Source organism: Oryza brachyantha, chromosome 2 (genome assembly GCF_000231095.2).
Source record: "Oryza brachyantha chromosome 2, ObraRS2, whole genome shotgun sequence".
In the NCBI taxonomy this organism is placed as follows: Eukaryota; Viridiplantae; Streptophyta; class Magnoliopsida; order Poales; family Poaceae; genus Oryza; species Oryza brachyantha.
The window spans coordinates 19,584,127-19,598,377 of record NC_023164.2 but is presented as its reverse complement, the minus strand read 5'-3'; the positions used below and the strand labels follow the sequence as shown (position 1 = coordinate 19,598,377).

The following is a 14,251-nucleotide window of genomic DNA, read 5'->3' as shown; positions in this document are numbered from 1 at the left end:
GGAGATATGTTGATATAGGTTAATTGTGTCCCTCAATTCAAGAATCTATCTTCCGCTCCGACTAATGGGCACGCACTAAGAACGCGTGTCTTTTGAGACTGCCAATGTGTAACTTTGTTTATCATGCGTGCACCCGAAACTTTTAACCTTTTCCTCCTCTATCGTGAAATGGGATACCAAGTGTTTAAAACCTGAAAAGTTTTAACCCCCTATTCAAAAATTTTTAGTCCAATTTAAAACATTCAACCTCAAATTAATTTGAAACTTTTAACCTCAAATTCAAAACTTTTGTGTCAAATTCAAATTTCAAATTTTTCAGTTCAAATTTGAAAATATTCAAAATCAAAACTTTCAATTGCAATTATTTGGAACTTTTAACTCAATTTTCAAAACTTTCAACTCAAATTTAAAGACTTCAACTCAATTTATCATTTAATTAGTTTTAATTAAAAATAATTAAAATGGTAATGATAGTAGTTAGTGTTAACAACTCCGTCTCATGCCCGGGCCGCGAGCGAGATAATTAACTAGAGCTCACGCGCTAAGCCGCTAAGTAGCCACAAATTTTCTTTGTTGCAAGTTAAAGTTGCATGCACTCAGCTAGATTAGGTCCAAACCATAATTTTTTTGTTTCGCTAGCTTAAATTGTTCTGAAAACAATCATTTGTGAGTTATATGTGCATGCACCATGATGCTCGGCTACTAATAGTTTACCAGGACGATCTACAATAACGATTGATAATAACTTATACCAAAATTGTTCAACCAAAGATTCATTCATGGCTAGTTTGGTATAAAGGAATTTTTACTCTCCACTCCATTGTAAGATTGTTCAGATTCACTGTATTAAAAAATGTTATATCCTCTTTCTCTCTTACATTGAGTTTTTTTTAAGAACGGATGGAGTACACCAACACTACTCCCTCGTCGATACCTCGATACCAAAAACTTTCCATCACGTTTCATGGAGTTATGTTTTCTTGTGAAAGAGTAGGAGAACTGCACGATAGGAACCCAAACATAAGGAATATTATTCAAAATTCCTTTGTTCCAAAATCCAAACGGTGCAACCGTGAAATTGTTCAAAAGGAATCAGATCCTTCACTATTGCCTCGAAATTACTCAATCCAAATAGGGCCTCAGTTAGGAGAATGCAAAATCGGAGGAAATTTTATTTCTACTATAAACATTTTTAGCATTTTGATTTTATCCTAAAATACAAACATTTCTATCACTATTCACAGCACTACACTTTGTATTTAAGATTTTTTCCATTTTATCCCTAACCTATCTTCCTACTCTTATTCATTTCTCATTATTAAAATATACTATAGTATTTTTTTCTCAACCATAATTCATGTTAACTTATATTTTGGGATGGAGCAGTACCCTATAGTCTTAGGGTAAATTATTTCTCTCATCGTCTATACCCTTTGCCTATTGACGGGATCATCCCATTTCTCTCATCGTCTATACCCTATAGTCTTCAAGGGCAGATTTGGATCAAAGAAATTTTAAAGGAATGATAAGGTTTGATTTCCTATGGATTTTTTCCATAGTGCTCTGTTTAGAACAAAGGAAAGAGAATCTCAAATTCTAAAGGAAAGGGGAGAATTCCTGTATTTCCAAAGGAAACAAAAAAATGGGCTTCAAAAATGGAAGGTACTTTTCCTTCAGTTTGCTGCTTGTGTGTGTACTATCTCTCTATTTCACCCATTCACGTGACAAACACAAAAAATGTACAATTGATATATTTGTATTCCACAATTTCAGCTTTACACTCAACAATATTCCTGTATTTTTTTTCCTATTATGTGCTTTTTGTTTCTTTGTTCCAAACAGGGTTAAGATAATTAGGATTTATCAGACGCAGTGGATCATTAGCACATAAGATGATGCAAACTTTAAAAAGTGAATTTATTTGATTGCTTTAAAATAAAATTTCTTATAGATTTTCTTCTACAAAAACATGCCAGAGAGCAATTTAGAAAGAAAAAATCTAAAAAATGTCATTGACAAGCATGTAAGTCCAAGAAATACCACTGACGAGTGAGAGTTCTAAGAAATATCATCGTACAAACGAATTTATCTGAAAAATATCTTCGCCGTTAGAGTTCCATCCATTTCTACCGTTAAATACACTGTTCATATTATAGCACTTAATGAAAAAATACTCACGAAACCCTTATGAAGATGACATTTCTTAGATAAATTCATTTGTATGATAACATTTTGTAGAACTCGCACTCGTCGATGATATTTCTTAGAATTGAGTGTTTATCCGTGATATTTGTTAAATTTTCTCGATTAGAAAACATACCCACATTCTCACTAACTAATTTTTCTTCGGGTGTACTCCCTCCGTCCCAAAATAAACCAATTTTTTATTTTTTACCTTCAATTTTTGATTCTTCATCTTATTCAATTTTTTGCGATTGATTTTTTTATTAGATGATAAATCATGAATAGTACTTTACGTGTGACTAATTTTTTTCTAATTTTCTGAAAATTTTTCAAATAAGACGGTTGGTCAAACATTGGACACGGAAACCAGAGAATTCGTTTTTTTTTTTACAGAGGGAGTATGACGAAGTCACAACCAAATTTATTAGACTAGGAGGAGAATGTTACGATACAACAACACAAGGTTTAACAAGGGTAATTTTAACATTTTGTTTTCTCTAACGACTACTTTCCAAGTGGCTTGCCGCCGGACTGGACGGATCCGACTCCCCGCTACGGGCAAAAACGTAACCCCGCAATCCGCGTCCATCCGCGATCTTACGGCGCGGACCTCTCCCACATCACAGGAGAGCCCATCGTCGTGGCGGCGTCCTGTCAGTGTCCACCATGCCTGGTCTCGCGCTCTCCGCCGCCGCCGCCGCCAGGTACGCCATGGCCGCCGGCTGGAGCTGGCCCCCTCCGCTCTCCCTCCTTCCGCAATACCCTCTCCCACCCTCGATTTTACCTCACGCTCGACTCCTGTAGGTCCCTCTAGCGACGACGACGGTTTTGGTGGTCCGACCTCGGCGGGGTCGGGGACGGCGCTGAGAGGCGCCCTTCGGATGGAGAGCGGAGGCGATCTGGACGGCCGGGGCCAGCACAAGGCGGTCGCGCGGTGGCGGTTCCAGCGCGGCTTCGTGGCGGGGCAGCTCGAGGGGGGTGATCGGTTCGGTGCGAGGCGGCGTGGTTCAGGGACTCCTGAGAGTAACGGCGGGGGTATTGCGGAGGGGATCGGGATCCCGGGGTCGGAGAGCGACGGAGGCGGTGGAGACGGCGGATTGGAGAGGGGCAGCAGTGTGACGGGTTGCCGCAAGGGGCAGAAGGTAGTGGTGCCATGGAGATTCCAGGTTGGGTTCAAGCGGTCGTGGTCACATGGTTCTGGCCTGGGTGATGGATCTGGATCTCATGCACCTCCAGAAATTACAGAATCCAAGTTCAGGGTTAGTGGGAAGCAATGTGCATCTGCAGCAGGGCGTAATGACTCTCGTGAAAAAGTTTCTGTCACCAGTGACCATTCCTCGGTGAAAGTTGGAAAACAGACAGGTTCTGTATCGAAGAAGATGAAGGTTAACAGATATTGTCATTGCCAAGTAATACCAAAGAATAAGAGGGTATCTACTACCAGAGAAAATATCTTGGTGTCTTTGCAGGAGTTTCGGATAATTTACAGGAAACTCTTGCAGGAAGAACAAGCCAAGTGGAGAGAAAGGGGGAAAGGTCTGAGGCCTGATCTTGCAGCTTTCAAAATGTTCAGAGAGAGGCTATGTGTTGTAGATGATGACAGGAGATATGTGGGAAACGTGCCTGGAGTTCAGATAGGCGACACATTCAACTCTAGTTTAGAGACTTTCGTTGTTGGCCTCCACCGCCAACAGCTGAATTGTGTTGATTACATCAAGAAGGATGGGACATGTGTAGCTGTTAGTATTGTGTCATACGCACAAGCTTCTGCATCTAATAATAATCTGGAGACCTTGTTACATGTTGGATCAATTGTTATCACAGGTGACCAGAAGATAGAAGGCACTGACTTAGCAATGAAGCATAGTATGGACACTAATACCCCTATACGTGTTATTCATGTTGTAACTTGTGAAGGTGAAAACGGTCAACAGAAAGGAATTACTAATTATGTCTACGGTGGTTTATATTTCATCGAGAAATTCCGAATGGAGAAAGTGAAGGAACACCAGCATATTCCTACTTACCAGCTAAGAAGAATGGCAGAACAGGCACACGTTGACATTCTAGAATTTGGGAAAACAAGAAAGCGACAAGAACCATTTGATGGTGTTTTCATGAGAGACATATCTGAGGGTCTCGAGAAGATCCCTGTTTCTACTATTAACTCCGTATCGAACGAGTACCCTATGCCATTCCGCTACATTTCAAATATAGAGTACCCCACAAAGCATCAGCAAGGTCTTCCATCAGGCTGTGATTGTGTTAATGGATGTTCGTATTCTCAAAACTGTGCATGTGTGGTGAAAAATGGAGGTGAAATCCCTTTCAGTCATAAAGGTACTATTATAGATGAAAAACCTCTTATCTACGAGTGTGGACCTTCTTGTGGTTGCCCTCCTACTTGCCACAATAGAGTTAGCCAGCATGGTATCAAGTTTCGGCTTCAAGTTTTCAAAACTAAATCAACAGGGTGGGGAGTAAGAAGTCTGGATTTTATACCATCAGGAAGTTTTCTATGTGAGTATATAGGAGAGCTTTTGGAGGAGGAAGAGGCGCAGGAAAGAAAAAATGATGAATATCTCTTTGGGATTGGAAATGATTATTATAATGATCGTTGGCAGGGCATATCAAAGACAATTCCTTCTCTTCGGAATGGTCCTGTTGAAGACGAAGATGGTTTTGCCATTGATGCTTTGAACTGGGGTAACCTTGCAAGATTTATCAACCATAGCTGCACCCCCAACCTTTTTGCACAGAATGTTCTCTATGACCATGACAACATTAGTATGCCTCATATAATGCTCTTTGCAGGCGAGGACATTCCTCCCCTTCAAGAGCTATCATATGATTACAACTATGGTATAGATGAGGTTTATGATTCTGATGGTAACATCAAGAAGAAAAAATGCTTTTGCGGATCTATTGAGTGCACTGGCTGGTTATATTAGATGTGTATGGATTCTTTTGGCATAATGAAACCTCCTCTGTTTAGGTGGCATTTTTATCCACCTTTTTTGGCCTCCTAACTTTGAAATATTTGGATTGCCGATGTGCCCTTGCACTTAAATATGTGGATAACCAGATAACAGTAAGTGCCCTAACTTACAAAGACAGTTTCTGCAATTACAGTGCTTTGTAACCTACTTATGCTTTATGAATATCCATAGTTTGTAGATGCTTTACCTGCCTCTTACAGTTTATGTTTACCACACTTCTACAAATACATGGGCACAACTTCCAAAATATTGCAGCCTGCTAATTGTTTAACTCAACCAGCTATCAATTACTTTTCATGAAGTACATTTTCAACACCGTAAGCTTATTTGGATATATTCCAAATAGCCCATGTTGTCATAGTAGAGGGACTGGTCCCACATTGTAAGTTCAGGTTTGGTTGTACTAGTTATATAACACAAATGTACTGACACTAGGATTGAGGATGACCAGTACATTGTAAGAAAAGGAATTGGTCATGCACCTCTCCTCCACCCATAAATCCAATCACAATTTCCATGGAAACATGTGTGAATGTCTAATCACCAGCTTTCCTCTATTAGATAATAGTAAAAACTTCAATTTCAAATTGCACGAAGAAAACCAGCTGGTATAAACCTAGGAGACCAACTGAAAACTTGGTGAGAACCAAAATTGGCATGATTTTGGCGTTAGGGCTGGTTCTGGTATTCCACGCCCCATGATTTTGGTCTCTTGATTAAAACAAATTTCGGTCCCTTGATTTTGTAACACTATATTCTAAGCTGTGTAAGACCGAAAGGAAAAGATTGGCTTTGCTGTAACATGAGCAAATTGTGCAACATTTCATATTCCATGTAATGAATGTTTTTGGCAGCACAGAGAATCTAGCCTGATACAAATTTGGCATGACCCACCAATTTTAGAGCCTGTTTGGGGGAGCTTTAGATTCTGAGAAGCAGCTGCTTGGTAGCCAGCTTCTGAGAATCTGGAAAAGCTCCTAAACCCAGTTTTTCTAGATTCTGAATTCTTAGTTCATTTTTCAGAATCTGTAACTATAGATTCTCAGAAGCTGTGGACCGTTTGGGGCAGCTTCTGGCAGAAGCAGCTTCTGGGAAAAGCTGCAGCTGGGAGAAACTCCTCCAAACAGGCCCTTAATCAAGGTAATTCTATGATATTCGCCATCAAACAAAGTGGGCTTAATTAGTTCTGATCTTTTCTATGCTTATTGTATGTGGCTTCTAGGACATTTTAGGACATTTTTGGCTGGGGGCAGCCACTTATTTGACCTATAAGCAGGTTTACAGGCCGGCCCACTTACACCACTAGCCATGTAGAATTGTAGATACAAAATGGGAGGGGCAGACATCTAATCGCCCATCACGTTCAAAGAAACCAGAAAAAAAAATTGGAACTACATGTTTTGATGGGTTTCCTAGAGACTAAGGCAGGACCTGCCATGCATTCTTTTTTGTTTTGAATGTACCATGGTGGGCTTAACCACAGAAATCATGCATTACTGCTATTTGCTTCAGTTGGTTGAGCCCCGTGGATTGCTTGTAAGCAACCCTTCAAATATAGAGGTATTTAATGTAGTGTGCTGCAACTTGCTCAAAAATTCATTAATATCCAAACTATTTTACTCTCTGATCCCAGATATAGCAAATTTGTTTTGGCTGCTTGTCCACTAGTTCTTGGCAGCTCAGTTACCAGCATGACGCAAAACACGTCTCCAGTTCTGTATTTCGCATTAGGTAATCATAGCAGATATATGCATCAGACAAGAGTAGCAGAGAATCTATGTTTTCATGCCATCCAAGACTACAATATGTTACTATGCTGAATAGTCTCCAGCCCCTCAGTTACCTTCAGAAATCTGACGTTTCAGGAATTCTGACTTGCAGGTCGTTTTTTCAGGAAGTTGCAATTCCGTCATGAAGAGCGCAAAAGCAAGTAAGCAATACATATTACCAATTTTTACCATGTCGACCACTATATTGGCATCATTTGGGGGCATCAACCAGGTAAAAGGCAATTTGTTACATACCCTGAAGAGTGAAGAACATACTGCTAGGCTCAAACTGAAGTCCGTGCGAGCACTGTGCAGCGTACTCCGGTTAATAAACTTAGCACTAGCATAACATGGAAGACATTACTATATTACACACATTATATATGCATTGCTTTAGTTGCTAGCTCATGGTTTCGTGTCATGGCCGGAGGAAGGCGAGGACGGGCGGCTTCAGTTCTTACCGCCACCGTCCTTCTGCTGTGCCTTGCCGCCGCCGAACCGGCCGCGCTTGCTCCAGTTTGCACCGACCTCGCCGTCGCCGGAGTCCCCACCGTATCCACCCCCGTCTCCGCCGCCGCCCGCGTCACCATTGTAGCCACCAGTATCATCGCCAACGGAGCCACCAAAGCTGCCACCACCCTGGCCAAAATCACCAGGATATCCGCCGCCACCACCACCAAAGCCTCCGGGGTGGCCTCCATATCCTCCACTCCCGAAACCATATGCTCGGCCGCTTCCGCCACCACCGCCGCCGCCTCCGCCACCTCCACCGCCGCCGCCACCTTCGCCTCTGCTGCCGCCGTAACCAAACCCGAACCCGGAGCCCTTGCCGCCAGGCCCAGCGGCCCAGCCCCACCCGTAATTCCAAGAACCTTCGGGGCTGGACCCGTGGCCGGACCCGGAGTCACCTTTCCACCCCGGCGGCAGCGTCGGCGCCGTCTTCCCCGGCTCCGCTGGCTCCTCCTCGCCGTCGCCAGCGCCCACGCACTGCACGAACGCGGACGCGAAGAGGAGCGCTGCAACAGCCGGCACCACCAGCCTCTCCCGCCACCGCGTACCGCCGCTCCTCTCCATTGCCGGCGCCGCCTCTCTTTCTTTGTGGCTCTGGCTTTGGTGCTGCACTTGCAGTGGATGTCCCGTGCCGCGCGGCGTGCCGTATTTATAGCGTTCCACGAGCCGGAGAACTGGATAAAACGATCGGAGCGGCAGATGACACGCACCACCGGCCCATTGCGACGAGACGATGTGATTTGCCTCTCCTGTTGCCGCCTTTCGCCGTTCGCCTTTCTTTTGCAGCGCTAGCTACCGCGACCCCTACACCGTGCATGCATGATGCATCCATCCATGATCCATCTATGCATTGTCCTCGTCTTCTGCTTTTGTGCTCCCGACCGGGGCTTACAAAAAAAGTCTCTCGCGGAAGCAGCTTTCACCTTTCCGGCTTATCATCCTGTCCGTGCTGGAATGCATGGCACGAGGAAGGAATAATTTTTTTTTTTTGTTCCGTCCTGTGCGTGCATTTTCTTCGCCGAGAGCGAGTCCCCCGTGACCTGGAGAATCCGGTAGCTGCTGGTAAGTGTCGAGGTGTGCAATGTGCTTAGCATGAAGCTGGACAAAAACTTGATGTTGCCACTGTGCAGCTGGCCCCTTCTCCGTTCGTCCGTTCCCAAAAGCTTCGTGCGTCGTGCCGGTGACACTGAGATAGCGAGATGCCTCGGCGCCTAGCGCGCCCGTGAGCGCAAGCATGGCAAAGAGGGGGAAAACGATATCGCCGTGAAGCCGACCGTGATGCATTTCGTTCACATTACTTACTAGCTAGCTAGAGTAGTGCATTGGTACATTTCTGGAGCAGTTAGTAATCCTGCGGTTTGATCCAGAGATGGGCGCAATAATATTTTGATACTCGATCGTGCCGATGCGGCGTGCTTGAATTGAACGTCGTAATCGAAGTAGCCAAATACCTAAGATATCCGAGGCCACCATAATCACGGGCATCAAGATAGTGGTAAGCAAGCACTAAGCACGTAGACGCAGCCGTTAATCTTGACCCTCGGGGTTAACAACGACATGAGCCCCTTTTTTGTGATACCGTCGGCACTGTGCCCCTGGAAGGACGACGCTACCGCTGGTACATGAGCTTTTCTTATACAAGTTCTAGCTACAGTTCTACAAAGGCTTTCCTTTAATAATTCAACTCTGGTCTCGCCTTTCGATCGCCGCCTCACAGCCAATGCATGCGGGCCGAGTCGTGCGTGCAGCGTGGTCGGCCGGGGAAAGGCGGCAGGATGCAGACATGCAGCGATGCAGATGGAGTAAATTCAACGAGACGACGAACCCGTCCTCGCGTATACAGCTTTCGGACTGCCTTTCTCGTGCGATTCGACGGCGACGGCCAGCGAGATCGTCCTGGGCGGGTGCATCTCGGGTCCAGTTTGAGTCCGGGTTGGTTTTAGATCGGCAGCAACAGACTCCCATCGTACTCCGACCCGAGATTATTAGTTACACACGAGTTTGCAATCAGATAATCAGATGGATTCGTCGAGCGTTCCTCTTCCCTGCCTCGCGCCAAAGGACGGCGTAGATTACGGCAAGCCGGCGACACTGTTCAGCATCTCGGAGAAGAAGACGGTCGTGTAGAGAAAATTCAAAGAAATTTAAGATTGGGTAGAAAAACACAGAAAACTAAGTTTCATATTGTGTAGAAAAACAAACAAGAAAATACAACAATATTGTGTAGAAAAACAAGCAAAAGAATATATTCTGTGTAGGAATGAAGAAAACAAAAAATCTCATATGCGGGTTGCACGGCTTCGAGCACAGACAAGCGCACAACGCGCTAGCCAGCTAGGCTCATAAATTGACGATGTCTTCATGAGGAATCCGATTAATAATAGATCTCCTAATCCCTGATTTTCATTGTATTCGGGTGGTTTCCCCGGGAACGAACGCGTATCAGGGAGGAATTTACCCTGACTCCGACTCGAATTCTACCAGGTATGATTCCTGCGTCTATTTAGAGCAAGGCTAATAACAAGCTGGCTATAAGGTTTTTATAGTCTTTTTTACTCATCCATATACTAGTTAGCTCTTCATTATCAATACAGGACTCACATGTTACTCTCACAAAGTTTCTTGGTTCATATGCTCAAGCTGGCTACAAGCTTACAGCCTGCTTACACTCTCTTATCACATCTCTCCTCCACATAAGCATATAGCCAGCTTATAGCATGCTATTATACTTGCTCTTAATCATGCCGTGGGAGAGTGGTTCCTCCATCGATTAAGCCAGGAATTAGACACTTCCTCGCTAAAGTAACGTCGCAGAATCTTGGGATTAGATGGATACGTCGAGCCGCGTGCTGCCCGTTCCTCTGCCCTGCCTCGCCCTGAGGGATCGGGTAGATTCAGATAAGCCGGTGACACTCTTCAGCATGGTGGAGAAGAAGACGATCGCCTGCGAAGAGATGGCCAAGCTGATGAAGAACAGCAGTGTCTTTGCGACGCAGCAGGGCTGGATGGTAGTGCATGATGCCACCACTTCCATGTCCACCTTTCTGCTCGATCCCCTCAACTTTGGCCACCGGATTCAGCTGCCGCACCTACCAAAGACCTTGTCAAGGTTCAGCACCTGCCTCCTCTCCGGCAAGCCGTCTCATCCCGGGTGTCTCGTGCTTCTCGTTGAGCCCGTCGCCCCTGTGCTGTGGTACTGTCACGTCGGAGACGAGGAGTGGACGAGGCACGAGTACGACATTGGGACGCACACCTTGTTTCTACGAGGACAAGACCGTCGACGAAAAATTGCCCATCTGCCCCATAGCAGCTTGCCAGGGCAAGTTCTTCTTCAACGGCACCGCCAAGGAGCTGGCTGTGCTTGAGTTCTGCCCTGAGCCCGTCTTCAGCAAGATCGCAATAAGTGACGTTATCGATGGGTTCTTCGGGTACATGAACTGCGCGCATATTTATCTCGTGGAGGCCGACGATGAACTCTACCTGGCCTGCACGCTGTTTGGATTCGACCTGAAGACCATCTACGAGGTCAGGGTCTACCAGATGGATTTCTCGCGACAGCGGTGGAGCAGAGTCGAAGAGCTCGGGGATCGCGCGTTCCTCGTGTCTCCATGGTATTTTGGTGCTTGCTACTCTGCTGAGAAGCATGGGCTTGAGCCGAACTGCGTCTACCTGGCATGCCCCCGTGAGAATGAGCAGTGCCAGTGTTACAAGATATACAACATAAAAGATGGGACATCTAAGGTTAACAATATCGACGAATGAGCCAAAAAAAAAAAAAACAATATCGACGAAGCTCCGGTGTTTGACCGAGCATTGTGGATCCTGCCCACGAAACCATGATGATAATAGTATTACTTCTGGTCGCGTTTTAGTGTTTTTATTTTATCTTGAAAAGAACTTTTAGGTTCTTCGGCTTTTATATATATATATATATATATATTATATATTCTCAATAATTATCGTCCTGTTATACTCATGTTTATCTTTGAGAGATGTTTGCATTGTGCTGCACTAGGATGATGGAACCGGCATTTTGTTTTTTTACCGTATCATGTATTATTCTGATAGTCGAACAACACTTGGAGCTTGAGCTTCATATGATCTAGTTTTTCCGTCCAAATGATTGTAAACTAGCATATTAGCCATACGTTGTATTCAAAATTTTGTTAAAAAAATATCATTAGCATGTTATTAAAGTAGAGCTAATAGAAGTGGCTTGATATTTATTTTTTCTTTCACTCACCACCACTGCTGCTGCTCTTTGTACTCACTCTTAAACAGTTGTCCCTGTCTCCCTGAAGAGGTCCCTTGCACCCAGCATGTAAGAAATTGTAGAATGACAAACGATAATTGTACAAGCACAGTTATATCAGCAGATCCTGTTTCGTCGGGTGACAGAACTAGATACAGCTACAGTATGTAACCAAACAAATATTCTGGGCTGTTTGCAAAGCCACAAAAGGCACAACAGATTGACAATTACAAATCCATTGCGTGCTGTAGCGGAGTAGAGAATCAAAAGCACATAACAAAACGACAGCCATTAACACAGCAGCAAGCGAGAGCGAACACGACGTAGGAGCAACCAGGACGGCACGATGCAAAAAAGGAGACGGTCACCAAATTCAAAACTCGATCACGATTCACGAACGAATTGCACACAGGATGAACATAATCACATCACGGTCAGTATGCTATTCATAAAGGAAATTAATCAAGATGTATACAATACTTACTAATTTCATAACGTGAGATGCTAGATTTTTTAGTTGCAACGTTTGACTACGTCTTATATAAAAATTTAGTATAAATATAAAAAATAACAAGTCATGCTTAAAGTTATTTTGATAATAAAGTAAATCACCAGCAAAATAAATGTTATTTTCATAATTTTTTGAATAAGACAAATGGTCAAACATCAGAACCAAAAAAATTAAACATCTTACATTATAAAAAAATAAATTCAGCATGCCAGTCCGGCACCGTAAACATATAACTTTATCCAAATCGTAACATTCCAGATATTTTGTTATAAGCTGCATCCGTTATAATCTAAATGTTTGTTTTTTTTTTGTTTAATGTGAAATAACTAGTATACTTTTCTTATCACTCATCATGCTAGCAAAACCGAGCAAGCTCGCTCGTTCCAATATACGGCACAGCAAAAGGAAAGATGAATGACTGCCCTATATCCACCATATATGCATATACGTATGCACACATTAATCAAATCCATATGTTAATGCTTGGCGTCCGCAATCCGTACAATATATCTTGAGAGGTGCTCCTAGGGTCGCTCTTAGGGTCAGATCCGTTTATTGCAAACTGCGGATCGGCCAGCGGGCATGGACTGCGAGTGAGACGCTTCGGAGCTGCTTTTGGTAGCGAGCCTTAAGACAGTCCATCTGGTTAATTTTTTTTTATCTAGATATATTATAATTTCATGGTGTAGATTTTTTTTATAGCAAATCTAGACCTTAGACCTTACAACCTATATATATTATGATGTAACAATGTAGATTTTTTTCTTTTTTTCTTCTATTAATGTGGAAATTTGTAGGCTATAGAGCTAACGTGGAACCTTCTTTTAGGATTCTCGTAGCATAATCGTATAGACATTCCTTACGTAAAAATAATGTTCAGAATTTTTACTAATATTTGATCGGATGACTTTTCGTAAAAAAAATAATCATCAAACGATGTGATATTTGTTTTGCCGTTTGCCCGCTACTATGGCCTGTATGGGTGGTACGTGTCACACCCGGAGTTTTATCCTAAGCCTAAATTCGTAAAACATATTCGTAAATAATAATTGGCTTAATTAACTCAGGAAAAATCTCTCTAAAGAAGGTAATTTAATTAAATTGAAGTTCGCTCGATTTAAACGCGAATTGAAGAAGTATAAAATTTTGCCAAACAACTTAATTTAAAACTGAGCAAAAGTGGGGCTTTTCTTTTTCCCTCCTTTTTCTTTCTTTTTCCCTTCCTCCTCAAATTGGGCCGAAGTCCAATTTTCCTCCCCTTTCTCTTTTTCTTCCTTTCTTTCCTTCTCCTCCCTTCTTTCCTCCCGGGCCAGCCCAGCCGAGCCGGCCCATCTTCTCCTGCTCGGCCAGCCCAGCCGACCGGCCTCCCCCTCTCCTCTCCGCGCCCTCCTCCCTCCCACGTGGGCTGGCCGTTCGCCCCGGCCCAGTGCGCCGCCTCCCGCGCGCCCTCTCTCCTGCCTAGGCCGCCGGCCCAGCTCGCTCGCCTCGCCCTGGCCCGGCTCCCACGCCGCGCAAGTCCGCGCCGCCTCCCCGCGCCGGAGCCGAGCCGGACTCCGCTCCACCGCCGCACCGCCGCCCGCAACCGCCACCGCCGAGACCGCGTCGTGGCCAACTCGGTCTCCAACAGCCACCTCTGCCCTAACCGCGCCTCCTCCCTCTTTAAATCCCGCGCCGCGCCGCGCCGCGCCGCCGCCACCTTTTCTCCGCCCGTGCGCTGCCGCTTCCTCGCTGCCGTCGATCGATCTCGCTGTCGGACGCCTGTCGCCGCCGTCCGTCCGCGTCGCCGCCTCCGCTGCCACACTTCAATATTTTGCCACCGACTTTGATAGTTTTTGACCAAAGGATATTTTGGCCATTATAACAAAAATAAATAGTGCTAACGGAGGATAACTGGACGGCGATGGTAAATCGTAGAAGTTAACAAAAACCGATGGCATATTGTAGAACCAAACAAACTTAGTGACAAATTGATGAATTGGGCTAAAGTCAGTGGTACAGAATTGTATTTTCTCTAAATCTAATGTTG

At 44.3% G+C, this 14,251-nt stretch overlaps 2 protein-coding genes across 2 annotated transcripts; one reads left to right on the top strand and one right to left on the bottom strand.

Annotated features, from left to right (window-relative positions):
• The first annotated feature begins 2,751 nt into the window (after nucleotides 1-2,751).
• On the top strand, nucleotides 2,752-7,153 carry LOC102703659 (histone-lysine N-methyltransferase, H3 lysine-9 specific SUVH6-like). The gene is made up of 3 exons (XM_006648828.3): nucleotides 2,752-2,888; nucleotides 2,989-5,275; nucleotides 7,065-7,153. The coding sequence occupies exon 2, from the start codon at nucleotides 3,066-3,068 to the stop codon at nucleotides 5,133-5,135; it is 2,070 nt and encodes a 689-aa protein (XP_006648891.1). The 5' UTR covers nucleotides 2,752-2,888; nucleotides 2,989-3,065; the 3' UTR covers nucleotides 5,136-5,275; nucleotides 7,065-7,153.
• Nucleotides 7,154-7,402: 249 nt separating this feature from the next.
• Nucleotides 7,403-8,026, bottom strand: LOC102703375 (glycine-rich cell wall structural protein 1.0-like). Its single transcript, XM_006648827.1, has 2 exons — nucleotides 7,735-8,026; nucleotides 7,403-7,635 (listed from the first exon to the last, which is right to left on the bottom strand). The coding sequence occupies exons 1-2, from the start codon at nucleotides 8,024-8,026 to the stop codon at nucleotides 7,403-7,405; spliced, it is 525 nt and encodes a 174-aa protein (XP_006648890.1).
• Between the last annotated feature and the right edge of the window lie 6,225 nt (nucleotides 8,027-14,251).